This window comes from Drosophila hydei, unplaced genomic scaffold (genome assembly GCF_003285905.1).
Source record: "Drosophila hydei strain 15085-1641.00,03,60 unplaced genomic scaffold, DhydRS2 tig00000384-arrow-arrow-pilon, whole genome shotgun sequence".
Lineage (NCBI taxonomy): Eukaryota > Metazoa > Arthropoda > Insecta > Diptera > Drosophilidae > Drosophila > Drosophila hydei.
In genome coordinates this window covers 128155-143368 of record NW_022045722.1, presented here as the reverse complement: position 1 = coordinate 143368, position 15214 = coordinate 128155, and the positions used below count along the sequence as shown (strand labels likewise).

The window sequence follows — 15214 nt, the reverse complement described above, 5'->3', positions numbered from 1 at the left end:
CATGTGTTCGGGAACAGTGATCAACAAGTGTTCATCAAGTGTAAAAGCATCTATCAATAATGAGTTTTAAAGTTCAACCAAAAGGTTTCGCCACTAAATCTATTCACGCCGGTCAGGATCCGGAGCAGTGGAAGAGTGCTTGTGTTATACCGCCGATATCATTGAGCACTACATTTAAACAGGATGCACCAGGACAGCATCGTGTAAGTCCTTCCATGAAGAAAAAATAATAGTATGAATTTGAATATGTTTTAGTTGTTATTGTTTTTTATGCCTATGTTAATAGTTTTTTAATTTTTGTTATTATTATTATTTTTGTAAGACAATAATTTGAAAAAAAAAACATAATATAATTTTAAAAAATATTGAAATCTCATACTTAGTATATTTTTTTATATTAAAGAACAAAAATATAATTTTTTTCCCATGTGAAAACACATTCGTGTCAAACTGTATGTGTGTATGAACACACAATTATATGTTCATGAGCATATAAATGTACAAATGGATATACATACATATGTACATATTTATGTGTATATCAAATTTTACTGATGTATACAGTTTGTCAAGAAAATCTTTACACAATATAATTTTTGAATTTAGCTGCAAAATTAATAGCCTTTTGTTCAAATAGACGAATTTTTAATGATTTATTGTAAAATAATCAGTTTTGAAAACGATTATAAAAAATAAGGCACAATTTTAAATGTGTAACAACATAAACAAGAAAAACTAAAATTACTCTTTTCAAGCTGTAACGAAACTGTTGCGTCTTGGAATTCGAAATTCGATCTAATTCTTGGAAATAGCAGTGCTTTACAGTTATCTATGCTTTTGTCGTCTCTTAATACAGTTTTTTTTTGCAGTTCTTTCAATTTAGTTGTAAAATGTTAAGTAATAACCTAAAATTTAATTACTTTAACTTTTAAAATGTCTGGCTTTAACTTTTAAATATCTGTGCCAGAATTAATTGAAGGATTTTCTGTACCATTTACAATGTTATAAATCGCGCGGAAGGCAAGTTTGAATTAAAGCGCACAGGTAGGCATAAGATATTGATTTACAGTCGGACAAACCGCTTAATAATGCGGAAGACTGGCCAAAATTAGAAAATATCAGTACCGACACTTAAGAAAGAACGTGACCTAGATGTGTCACATGAAACAGTACGCCAGGCCATCATACGACACAAGTACTCTTCAAGAGTTTATTGGTAAATGTAGAAAAGCGCTTTGCTATAAACATGAGCCAAAATATTAGGGAACCTCATTTTTTTCGCCAAAACAAAAGTAATACTGTACAGTATCTATGGTCCATCCAGATTATGGTAAAAGGCATTAACTATCTTGGAAAGCAGAATCGTAATTTTAAGTGTAACATTTGATAAGCTTTCGGTTGTGGTATGGGGGTCCATCTCTAGCCGTTGGAGAACTTGCATATATAGAGGACACCGTGAGTGCCTCAACATTTTAAATATAAATTTAAAGAGAAGTGCGAAAAAAATTGGCTAGTTTAATAATAATTAGCCAAATTTTCTACAAAGTTCTATTAATCAATGAATCTAATCTTAAGGAGACTAATGTACGCACTTGGCTCCACTATAATTGTGGTAAGGCTCTTGATACACCACTAATGCTAATTTTAATATTTAGTATTACCTCCTACAACACTTAATACATGCTGGAGCCGTTGTCTCATTGAATGGACCAACTTTATTGAGTATTCAAGAGGGATCTTTTACCACTTTTCTAGAATATCAGCTTTTAGCTGTAATCGGTTCTTTGGTTCCTGTTTTCCCATACTTGTTAAATGTGGCTCAGATCGGGACTCAATAATCTTGCCTCAATTATAGAGGAGCTAAGTCTATACATTAATATCCTTATGCTTCGGATCATTCTCTTGATATAATTGAAAAGTTGTCTTGTTTCTATTAATAAAGCCAAATTTTTCCGCAATTCTCTTCAAATTTATCTTTAAAATTTTTCATGGTGTCTTCTATAAATGCCAGTTCCCCGACTCCTCGGCTAGAAATTCAGTTCGAAATCATAACTGAACTGGAACACTATTAAAGTACAGCATTACTTTTGTTGCGTTGCAAAATATGACGTTTTCCCAATACTCTCCGTCTTACAGCGTATTTGTACAAGCAGCGTTTTCTTTCGTGTAAATCTTGAAGAGTACATATGCCGTAGGATAGCCTGGAGTACAGTTTGTGACACATCTAAACACATTCATCTCCTTAGAAAACTTGAACTAATTCTGCAACAGATTTGCCCTAACTGTGATTATAATAAATCAAAGGTTAGTTTTGCCAGATATCTTAAAAATTAAAGTAATTTATTTTTAGATTTCACAGTCCTCGCATCCATACAGTATGTTCGTAAAGCAATCCTTGAAACTGAACAAACATATTTTTGGCAACAGGCATTACATCTACCAACATCGCCAATTCACTGATTACATGCTAAGCGGTAAAATTACTAAAGTAGATCCTTACAATTTAATTAGTGAAAATAGTTTACGTTTTTTGTGAACACTGAACACGGCAAAAAACTTGTTAGAAAATGTCATAAAACCCCGACTGCTTACTACATATAACTATGTGAAGCGACATTCTGGCCTCCTTGGAGGAGTATTGTAGGATCAATTACTACTATACGCTACAAAAACTAGCTTGAATAGATATAGAGTGACTCTATTAACCGCACAGTGGTTAATCTTTGGCAAAGACATGGATTACTGTCCACGACGACATTCTTGGAAAAGGTTGGGAAAAAATTTATATATGTTTCTGATTGAATATCATTGCATACATAACCTACAGAAATAGCGTAGAAGCTTATCAAAACGTAATCAGCCAAGGTTTTTAACTTCTAACCACAAAAAACGAAGTTACTTCTGATTACATGAAAATAGATTCCAACCTAAATAAAAAAATGCTTAGTTGTTATACTAGATAATAAACTCATCTTCTGGGGAGAGCTTCAGAGGTTTTTGACTAGCTAAAAATGGGAATTCAGGGTTTGTAATAATATATATAAGTCAGAATGAGTTGTATTTATTTTAAATAAAACTAACAAACATGAAATATTTTGAATAATCTTAACACAAACAAATTTAGCATCAGCGATAACGCTGCTTTCGCAACATATTATGAGTATTAAGTTACCACCGCTGACTGTTGTAGTACCGGCCCAATGTTTTCGAGGGCTGCGTAAGGTGAAGTGCCTGTTGGTTATTTGTGAACTTATATATTCTTGATAAGTTAATTTAGCTCTGCCTGTATGTATGCACCCTTCGATTAGAGAACCTATAAATTGGTCTGAAAGTCCATATTTTCTGAGTGAAAAACTAGTTTGTTTTATAAAATCAATAATAAGCCGGCAAAATCGGTAACATTAAAAATTATAAATAATATCTATACATTTAAGCACAATACACGATCGATAAGAATAAAAATTAAATTATATCTCGAACGTCCAGCCTATTTTGCCGGCTACCTACACTTTTTAAATACAACCATTATAACCAGAATATGCGGCTTTCTTTTTATCTCTTTATTACAAAAAAGCACTGCAATCCTCTCGCGTCTGTTTCTTTCTGTTTCTGATTCAAAAATTCTCCTATCCTCATCGTCAGGCCTCTTCAAAGCCGTCAATACCTCTGATTAAGTAGCTATATTTCTTCAGTACTTAAGCTATAGCAGATTTGGATTTAGATATTAATTTTCTTGCTACGCCCACTGTGCTATCGAAATTTTCAACCAGTATATTGAATCCTGTAACGTACTTAGTCGATGGCTTTTTTTGTTTATTAAAATACTGTTCAGTGTTTGCTTGTGATATAGATTGATAAGGTTGTGCTTTTTCTCACCTCTAAATGTTCTAAACTATCACTATATGTTATATTTCACTGCAAATCATATTTGAGATCTTTCTGTCCTGTAAATATATCCTAAATTCTTGGCCGTTTCGAAAAATAATCATAATAATAATTCTTCAATGGTTTTATTTAGTTCACACATATAAGATTTCTCAGGCTTCAGGCTCTAGGTATATATGCTTGCTTTTCTTCTTCTAACATATTAATTTGAAGCATTTGAAACTTTCGACCTCATCTGGTGCAGTATTTGTATTTTTAAATTGTAATTGTAAAATAAACTTTCCCATTGGCTTGGAGTTATATTCCCTTTAGAATACAAGTTCCAAATTCAGGTCGCCCTTTGACAGCTTATTCAGTGTCTTAACAATTCGTGATAGATCTGTGGGCATCGATTGCATTGCATTTCCTTTTAGATACTCTATTACCAATACCATTACCAACCATTGAAGATCGACACCTCGCCAGTAAATTCGGATTTTTCTTCTTTTGCCAAATATCTGCCTACTATTCTATTTCGCGACTTGACTCGGCGATATGATGGCGGGCGTCGTTGTCACGTTCGACAAATTCGGCGCCGTCTTCGTTTAGGCTTGCTTGACTGCGCACACTGCTGACTCACACTCACACACGCTCTAACTGCCATTGATATGGGGCACTGACCGTTGGCTTCGGTAGCTCACGCTCACTTGCCGACACTCCATTCATGAGGACAACAAATTTGGTTTTGCTCCCGTTTGTTATGCAAGCTCAAATTCGTCCACTCTTTTTATACCTTAATCCCATTGAAAACGAGAAATCAGGGTATAATACTTTTGCTCAGTTCATATTGCCAATATTTGAAGGAACTTGCATTTTTACTATGCTGACAATCTCCAATATAATATGTAGATCAAATGCTGAAAATTTAATTAAAGTCCATTAAATAAAACAGAAGTTATTAAACAAAACGTTTAGCCAATTTGCAAAAACACGTTGCAAGCAGGCCAAGTATTTTTCCTATACATATGCAGACATACATTCAAATGCGTAAATTTTTTTCTATTCGAAGAACCGAAAGCGCAATTGAATTGTGTTTAAATTTTCAACTGCTACTTTAGTTGAGATTTGAAAAATATTAAATGGAAAATATTAAAAACACAGATAGGACTGGGATTAGGGTATTTCCTGCCGGGATGCCCGGAGAGCTTTCTAGAGCTTTTTTATTTATTTTCTTTTAATGTAAAAAACGCAGATAGAACTGGGATCAGGGAATCTCCTTGTCGGGCACCCCAGCTAGAGATTTCTTACTTATTTTGGTTAAACAACTGAATCTTTTTTATTTTAACCTACTCCTGAGATTGTTAGCGTCTTTTTTATTATCTCATTATTCAAAAAAATACTCTCCAATCCTCTCGCGTCTGATTCTTTCTTTTCCTATCTCTTTAATTCTTCTTTCCTTATCGATAGAAAGACAAAGACACTATATCAATGACATTATTATCAGAATAGGAACGGCATTCCTATTGGTCTGCTACAAAACTGAATACGATCTTATTATTTAGCTCTCATTGACATATTTGGCGGAATGGTTTCTTTATTTATCAAAATATACATTCAATAGCATAATATAAATATATATTTTAATATACACGACTTAGGTTTTTTCTCATAAACTAAAATATCTATAATTTATAAATATATTATATAAATATATTATATAATTATAATTTATAAATATATTATATAATAACATATTTTATGTAGGGATATGAGTACTCAAGAAGTGGAAATCCTACACGAAATGTATTAGAAAAGTGCTTAGCAGCGCTCGACAATGCAAAATATGGCTTAACTTTTTCATCCGGCCTTGGTGCAACTACTGCTGTTCTTACAATGCTAAACAGTGGCGATCACATTGTAATGGGAGATGATGTGTACGGTGGGACAAATCGACTAATAAGGTAAGACTTATATAAAAAAAATTTTATGACAAAATAGACAAGTTTTTCTTATAATTTTAGGCAAGTGGCATCACGTTTAGGCATATCCGCAACTTTTGTTGATGCTACAAATTTAAACAACCTTAAAGCTGCTTTTAAGCCTGAAACAAAGGTATGTCATACTATAATATATTTATATTTATTATGGCAGACGATATCTTTAACTTCAAATATTTTTATTATTTTTGTAAAAATAATAATGTAATGCTTAACATGTCGCGTGCAGGCCAAAATTAAAATTTCCGACGGAATACTATTTCCCTGCATAATTTTATATTGTTATTATATTAATTTGCTTTAAATCTAAAATTTGAGAACATCTAATAACGCTTGTATGGTTTTGGTATAATAATTTTGTAAAAATATATTTAACAGGCTTGGCAGACCTTATAAGGTATATATATTCTTGATCAGGATAGCGCTGCCACCTTGTAAAATTTAATTGTTAAAGCTTGAAATTTTAATTATGTATACCATTCATGCATATCCTTCGTAGTACGAATTTATCTTTTTTCGATAACTTATTTCCTTATTATAATTTCGTTTTTTAAGCAAAACTTGAATATCGACAAACCTGGAGATTGGAGATTGACTGTCAGTTTTTAGTCAGCGAAAGTTTCCCATAATTATATAATCAAACAAAAGCGAAATAAAATTAATGTTCTCGGCACCAAAAAACTTCCATAAAATAAGAAACTTAGGGTGCTTCATGTTTCAAAATAATAATTCTACTTAATTAATTTTTTTCCAGCTAGTTTGGATAGAATCGCCAACAAATCCTCTTATAAAAGTGGCGGACATCGAAGCGATTGCAAAAATTTGCCATGAGACTGGAGACATAATAGTTGCGGTAGATAATACTTTTCTTACCTCATATTTCCAACGACCCCTCGATTTGGGGGCGGACTTAGTGTGCTATTCATTAACAAAATACATGAATGGACATACGGATGTTGTTATGGGTGGAATAACACTAAACTGTGATAATCTATATTCTAGACTAAAATTTTTGCAAAACGGTAAGTTTATAAACTGAAAGAAGCTGAACCCTTAATAATGCTTTTATTTATTGCAGCTATTGGTATAGTTCCGTCTCCATTTGATTGTTATCAAGTAAACCGTAGTCTTAAAACACTATCATTACGCATGCAACAACACCAGCGAAATGCAATCGATATTGCTAAATTTCTTGAATCACATGAATTTGTTGAAAAAGTGCTCCATCCAGCGCTGGAATCACATCCACATCACGCCATAGCTCTTAAACAAACATATGGATATAGCGGAGTGTTTTCATTTTATATCAAGGGATCTCTAAAGCATTCTACAGCATTTTTAAAATCCCTAAAAGTGTTTACATTGGCCGAGAGTCTTGGGGGATACGAGAGTTTGGCTGAATTACCGTAAGTATTGAGAAAAGGTATATGAGGTATTCCTGAAAGCATCATTTTATTTTTGGATTGAATTCATAATGTGGTATTAAATGTCACATGTATCGACCAATGCAATCAATCAACAATGGTATTTTTCAATTTATTTTTTAGGTCTATCATGACACATGCCTCTGTACCAGCTGAGGACAGAAAAGTATTGGGTATAACTGATGCTCTTATTCGTTTATCAGTCGGTCTTGAGGATTCTGATGATTTAATAGATGATCTACGTTGCGCTTTGAATATTGCAGCACAAGCTTAAGAACAAAAAAAAATAAAAGAAAAGTTTTTAATGTGTAAGACTAACAATTTGTGTAAAATAAATAAAATATGGATGTGAAAACCAAAATTCGATCTACAACATTACATATAGGTAAAAAATTAAAACATAATTAACATTCAAGTTAATTAATTGATGCTCACTCATAAATGTCATTATATGCACTATATTTACTACATATAAAAGGTCCATCTTTAATCACTTAATATAATTCTTATATTTACCTTATAGTTTGATGTATTTATGATTCATTCATTGATTCATTGCATTCATATTATATTTTTTTATTTTTTAATATTATTTATCATTTACATAAACAAACATGTAACATGATAAATAATGAACGCAATATTTTACTCGCATTCAAGTTTAATCTCTCTTGCTGGCATTGCATCGCTAAGTAGCAACTAACACCAAAGGAAACAAGCAAAATAACTAGGGTATATCCTGACAACCGTCCTGTGTGTGTTTTTATATTTTCCATAGCTTGTACAGAGCAAAAAAAGGAAAATCCGACATTCTGATACCAGTGCTCGAACCAACATCTCGTGCGCAAGGCTCATCAACTCTATTCACAGCGCCACTTCATATTAAAAAAAAAAAACAAGTAATAATGCCCTTACCCCAGTCCAAAATAAACAAAAATTCACATTACGACACCAAGATTCTAACCAAGATTGCCTTCGCAACGTGCATAAACTCTACCACTGTCACTTCCTAATAAAACAAATAAGAAAGCTCTAGTCGACTAAGAGATACCCTGATCCCAGTCCTCTTTGAGTTTTTTAATATTTTTCGTAGTATCGAGTTATCAAAAAAAAAAATCGACAGGACGGCACCAGGATTTGAACCCATTATTTTTACGCAACGCGCACCAACTCTACCAACACCGCCACTTCATAAATAAAAAAAAACCATTAAAAAAATAATCCATCTCCACCGGTCTCGAACGAAGAAGAGTTGCAAATTTGAAGTTGAGTAGCAGCTGATAATTCAATCAGTATTCAATCGCAATTTCTATTCTTCGAATAGACAAGAATAAACGCATTTGAATGTGTGCACATGCATAGGAAATATGAGCAAATCGACATAAATAATCACTTTGGACGTGAAAAACTATAATACAAAGAAATACAGTTAGCATATAAGCATAAACAGCAAAGAAGCTGATGTATTGACGAAATAATACAAAAGTCCGAAAACAGAAAAACTATTGCGTTAATTCACAACTAGATTTATTTCTGAATAAACATTGTACTGCTTGCAGACAAATCAAAACCAAAAGAAAAAACGAAAAGTAGTGTCTAACCCAAAAAAGCTACCAATTTATTTATTATTTTCATTATTTATCTGATTATTTCTAAAGTTATGCTGTCAGATTGAGGCGCCTGACTCGTAAATTTAGTGACTTTCTCTATGATCATTTTTGGCGCCAATATCCGCTCCTGGAATGCCTTTCGGAGCGCAGGCATCTTAGCACCTCTCAATGACAACCCATCTGTCTACTTGGAAAACCGGTCGATAAACACCAGTTACATAACGCTTCCATGCTTCGACTTCGCTAGTTTCCTACGAAACCAGCGAAAACTGTTACCCACTGCTGAGATTTGTGAAGGCGTTTGCTTTCATGTAGTTAGCTGAACTCGTATCGCAATTCAGAGCGCTACACGTGTACACGCACCTCAAGATATAGGCCGGGCGAGTACCTGGCCGCCACTCGAGCGATCGATTTCTGGCTTCCAAGATGTCTAACCGCTAGCCGTTTTTAGATTGGTTGGATTCTAGACTTTTGGCGATTTTCCTTTAAGCGGGATATCGGGGTCTACCATCTTCTGTTTCCAGCTCTGGTGGTATGACTACTCGACTACGATACCATGCTCTGATCGTTCTTTCTGCCGCAACTTCTCCCCAGCCTTGTCAGTGCCAAGAAGATCATGAGGGTTTGCATTTCTTCCATATCTTAAATGACTCGACCACAATTTACCGTCGCCGAGTGAATTTGTTCATTAAATATTCAAAGTAACTCTGGACAAAAAATGCTTTTGAAAACTGTTCACGAAAGGCACGCAATGCCGGATGTTTGTTACATACCATTTAAAAGCCAAAAAAGTGAGCAGCTCTTGGCATCGCTCTCAAAGTCAGGTCCATATTTAAGCCACAGGTGTTTATTAACCACTCCAACAACTCCAGCGGTTTCGCCGTGCCATTGAAACGAAAGCCCCATTCTCGCATCTATTTGGGAACTATCAGTTGCGAGGTGGACTTGGACTTACCACATCGTTGTGTGTCCTGCAGGCAAGTGACAACACTGGTAAATGCCATCTGTCTCTTCCACGACGGTAGTCAGCCATACTTCCACCGATGGATATTGGAGTTTTTAGTTATCCTAAAAAAGCATCCTGCCCTCATCTAACGCTATCCACTCACCAAATTATCACAACATCTACTTTCATTAAATTGTACATCCCAAAATCATACCAATTACGACTTTGAATTAATTTGTACTCACTGTGCCCTGTTGGGCTCCAGTAATATAGAACGTTCGGTTACTTCTTAATTCAGACTGAAGGTGTGTTCATGTCAACAAGGGTTATAATTGTAGGCATAAAAATCGTCATGTTTAGGATCTGTCTCTACTTGTGACTCACACAAGTATGCACTGTGAAATTTAATTTTAAAAAATTCAAATTTTAAATTTTTTTGCGGCTGTCCTAGGCTCTCAAAGAGTACGGTCGTGTACGCGCAAAATAGTGATAACTAGTGAATAAACAATTAAAACAAAAACAAAAAAGTAGCGACTGCAAACCGGCTGCTTTTAAGCTGCAAAATGATGCCTCTAGGAGACGTTGGTGAAAGCAATATTTTTGCGTGGCAAAAAGTACCAACAACTCCACAATAAATTAAATGGAAAAATGAAGAGTCTCTATCTGTGAGAAGGAAAAGTCTCTACACAGGCCCTTCTACATCTCGGCAAGCTAACCTCTTTGCCCTATTGGCAGACAAGGAAGACGAAGCGACGAATCAACAAATGAAACAACTGATGAAGTGGAAATGGACACACCTCCAATTTTTGTTCCCAATGTGAGTGACATGGATTTATTCAATTCCTCTGCCCCCCCATTGGAACCACTGAATTCACCTATAAGACACAACGAGACGGACATATTCGCATTGTGATAAAAACTATTGAAAAATATAGGAGCATAGTTAAACTACTAACGGCTAAAAAAGTAGACTACCACACATTTCAACTAAAGCAGGAAAGGGCATTTAGAGTTGTAATTAAAAACTTGTATCACTCGACACCCATCGACACAATAAAGCGTGCAATAGAAAAGCAAGGTCACGCAGTCAGAGGGATTCACAATATCAAGAGTCGTATTACCAAGGAGCCACTTCCAATGTTTTTCGTAGACCTGAAACCAAGTAAAAACAATGTGGAGATCTACAAAACAAAATAGGTTGAGAATGCCATTGTAACAATCGAGCCGCCAAGGAAAGTGAGCGACATGGTACAATGCTTTCGATGCTGGTAATCACCCAAGCGTCAATTGTACTAAATCGAAAGATGCACCAACCACCTGTGCCAACTGATTTGAGAGCCATGCTGCTAACTACAAAGGATGCAGAGTTTATCAATCTATTACCAAAAACAAATCTATCGATAACAAAACAGCAATGGCTAATGAACGACCAAGATTGTCAACAAACACACAAATAATGCAAGCTATGCGCAAGTACTACGATGTGACCCTGTCGTAAAAGAAAACTCTTCTCTAGAAAGAATTGAAAATCTGTTAGTAAAACAATCTTAACTAACAAATAATTTACTTAATATGATAATGTTACTTGTAAATAAGTTATGCAATTAGATCTCCGCATAGCCATATGGAATGCTAACGGGCTTTCCAGTCATCGTAATGAAATAACCTTATTTATTAAAGTCAACAAAATTGATATATTAATTATTTCAGAAACACATTTTACTAACAGAAATTATATGGCCATTAGCGGGTTTAACATCATTAATGCTAACCACCCATCTGGAAGAGCACAAGGAGGAAGTGCAGTTATTGTAAAAAGTACTTTAAAATACACAGCACAAATATTATGCGAGTTGCATAGATTCAAGTACAATGCATGCACTCCACTATATCTATTGCTGCAATATATCTAACACCAAAATATGGATGCAAAGAAGACGATTTCAATTAACTATTTCAACGACTTGATAGATGCTTTATTGCTGGAGGTGACTATAACGCTAAACATCCATGGTGGGGGTCAAGGCTGGTAAATCCAAAAGGTGCTGAATTATACAAATGTATCACCTTCAACAAATACTCAACTTTATCGACAGACAAGCCGACGTACTGGCCAACTGATTCACGTAAGATCCCAGATTTGTTGGATTTCATTGTTTACTCTCAGCTACCGCAAAATAATTTTAAAATAGAAGAGAACTTTTATCTGAGCTCTGACCACTCACCGATTATAGCAACCTATGGAACTACAGTGTGTCACAAGCAGAAGTCTTATAATATGATTAATGGTAAGACCAACATAAGCAGATTTAAAAGCTGGTTAGAAGACCGAACATGTCTGAATACTTAACTCAAGTCAGGTGATGAAGTTGAAATGGCAATTGAAGCACTCACCAAAATATAATGTAAATAGGCAAGCTTTTCTACCACTAGAACTTATAGCAAAAATAGCTGAAGAAAGAAAACTGCGGAAAATATGGCAGACAACGAGAAGCCCAATCGACAAGAGAAAATTTAACAAGGCAGTCCATGGCTTAAACAGTAGACTATGGGAAATAAAAAATTAAGTTTCAGCAGAATATTTAAGGAATCTTGATCCGTATACAAGTGACTTGGATCACAACCTTTGGAAAGCGACTAGGTATCTTAAGAGACCAACTAGAAAAGCTACCACAATTCTAGACAGCAGGGGACAACGCTGCAGATGCAATAATGAAAAAGCTGAAGCGTTTGTAGAACATTTAAGCTCTGTTTTTAAGCCAAATCTGGAAAATGATCCTGACACAGTAGATGAAGTTGACCAATTTCTAGAAACTGATTGCCAAATGAGCCTACCGATACGCCACACGACTATTGCAGAAATGGAAGAGGAAATAAAAATCCTACACTAAAAGAAGTCTCCAGGATATGATAAAATATGCGCAAATACCATTAGACATCTTCAGCCGAAATTCATCCGAATGCTCACTCGAATATACAATGCTATGCTAAGATTGGAATACTTCCCAAGACAATGGAAACAGCGGAAGTAATCATGATTCTCAAACCCAACAAGCCAGAGAGCTGCAGATTGTCATATCGTCCCATTAGTTTGCTGGTGATATTCTCTAAAGTATTCGAAAGAATACTTTTAAGAAGAACGTCAGTGGTGCTCGACGTTCTAAATATCGTACCGGAACATCAGTTTGGGTTTAGAAGACGGCATGGAATACTCGAGCAACGCCATCTTATAACGCATGCAATTATTGATGCATTTGAATGCAAAAAATATAGTACAGGTGTCTTTTTAGACATTAAACAAGCGTTTGATAAAGTCTGGCATGCAGGTCTTCTTTACAAAGTTAAGAAGTAACTGCCAGCACCATACTTTACTCTTATAAAATCGTATCTGGCAAACCGATCTTTTTATGTACAAGAACATGACGAATCATCCAACATATACATTTCTGAAGCTGGTGTTCAGCAAGGCAGTGTTATAGGTCCAGTTTTGTATACAATTTTCACAGCTGACCTACCTAAAACAAACGTTGTTTAGATAGCAACATATGCTGATGACACCGCAATCATTGCTACGAACACTGATCCACAAGTTGATACCAGAACATCTGATACCAGAACGATACCAGAACAAGACTTCAAATAGACATGTGCACTCTGGTATGTAACTAATTATAATATCTAAAGATGTAAAACTGCCCCTTGTTAAAGAAAAAATACAACTATATGCAAACAGATACATGAATAAACTACAAGTTAAAATAAAAAATCCAGAATTTTATTTTTACTTGTGATCAGGTTGATCCCAGATTTTAGACTAATTTATTCTTAAGATGATTGTACCCTAGCTAGCTAAAGTCCTAGTTGATGGCGGCAGCACTGCTGATGACTCTCGCGACATTGTCTGCATTCAGCGGCTGGTTGTTGAACTGCGGTAGTTTCGCGCTACTGCAGCGGTTCTTGATCGAAGAGAGAGTTGAGCGCCAAATTTGTTGTTAGGAATTGCAAGCTGCTGAACTTCGGTACTTTCGTGCTATTGCAGCGGTTCTTGATCGAAGAGAGAGTTGAGCGCCGAATTTGTTAGGAATTGCAAGCTGCTGAGCTTCGGCACTTTCGCGCTATTGCAGCGATTCTTGACCACAGATAGAAATGCGCTAAAACTTTGTTAGGAATTCCAGACTGCGGAATTTTGTAACTACTTTGTTGTTAGGAATTCCAGACTGCGGAATTTTGTAACAACTTTGTTGTTAACTATTCCCTCTTTAAATCCGACTTGTCTCTAAGTTGCTTTTTCTTTATTATATTTTTTGAAGTACGGTACGTCGTTGATATCACAAATGACCGTGTTGGATTGACGATAGGCAATCCCTTGTCTTCCGCGGTAACCAGCAGCGGATGGTCGATTCGGTATTGCCGATCTGCTGAGCGTTGATTTCATTGTGAAGCCGGATAAGGTAAGTCCCTCTGATGAGTTCCGTAGTTTCGCGTTGCTAAACTTGCGGTAAGCCCTAGTACCCTGAACTAGCTTTGGTTACAATTGGTATCGCTTAAATTAACAATTCTTTTCGTAAGACATTAATATTACCAATAAAGGCTTACAATTATTCGGTATTTCGTACATTTTTTTGTTTTTTTTTGTTGTTTATTTTTTTTTTTAAATTCATTTTGCTTTAGGAATTATCCCGTTATATTGTGGAAGATAGAAACGTTAGTGAACTCAAGCTTTTTCTCTATGGATAATGGAGGCAATTTTGATCGTTAAATGAGTCAGGTTTTGACGTAAACATGAACTGACCCGCTTGATCGTCAGCCATTTGAGGGAAAGGAAGCATAGGTTTTTTATGTTACTTTTATGGACTATTTTTCCCGATTCAGTTAGTATAGTAGTACTCTGTCTTCCTTCACCGTCTCTTTCTTATACCTAGCTGTTAGTTTGGACCCTAAGCGTGTGTTTTGTCTGACAAAGATTTCCTGACCGCTATTGTAGTCTTGTAATTTTTTACGTTCTTTGTTATGATGCTCCAAGTCTGTTGCCTGTTTTGTTCTGATTCTTTCTATGTTGTTCTGTCTGGATTTTTCGTAACATTCCGGGTCTGTTGTAATATTCCTTCTAAAAAATACATCCAAAGGTCTCTTATTGATAACTGAATGTATCGATGAGTTATACTCATATACTGCTCTATCTATCTATCTATAGTTCTTTAAAATTGTTCTGCGTCCGGTTATTTTTTAAACATCTCATTATTTCGGATAAGGTGGAATGGAATCTTTCCACTTGTCCGTTAACTGAACTTTTGTAAGGAGGAGCTTTCTAAATTTGGATATCTAACTGATCCTTAAGCATGAAGGTTATAGTTTCCAAATTCAGCGACTTTT

At 35.1% G+C, this 15214-nt stretch overlaps 1 protein-coding gene across 1 annotated transcript; it reads left to right on the top strand.

The window, feature by feature from the left end:
* LOC111597791 (cystathionine gamma-lyase-like) lies at positions 1-7608 on the top strand. Its single transcript, XM_030224196.1, has 6 exons — positions 1-203; positions 5629-5825; positions 5886-5976; positions 6616-6883; positions 6940-7267; positions 7409-7608. Exons 1-6 carry the CDS (start codon positions 60-62, stop codon positions 7557-7559), a joined length of 1179 nt encoding a protein of 392 aa, XP_030080056.1. The 5' UTR covers positions 1-59; the 3' UTR covers positions 7560-7608.
* Positions 7609-15214: the final 7606 nt, after the last annotated feature.

Bases quoted from the DNA above. Each gene is read 5' to 3' on its own strand.
- LOC111597791 (XM_030224196.1), top strand. From the start codon at position 60: ATGAGTTTTAAAGTTCAACCAAAAGGTTTCGCCACTAAATCTATTCAC. The intron at 5,826-5,885 runs GTAAGACTTATA...TTATAATTTTAG, and splicing joins GGGACAAATCGACTAATAAG to GCAAGTGGCATCACGTTTAG. The intron at 6,884-6,939 runs GTAAGTTTATAA...TATTTATTGCAG, and splicing joins ACTAAAATTTTTGCAAAACG to CTATTGGTATAGTTCCGTCT.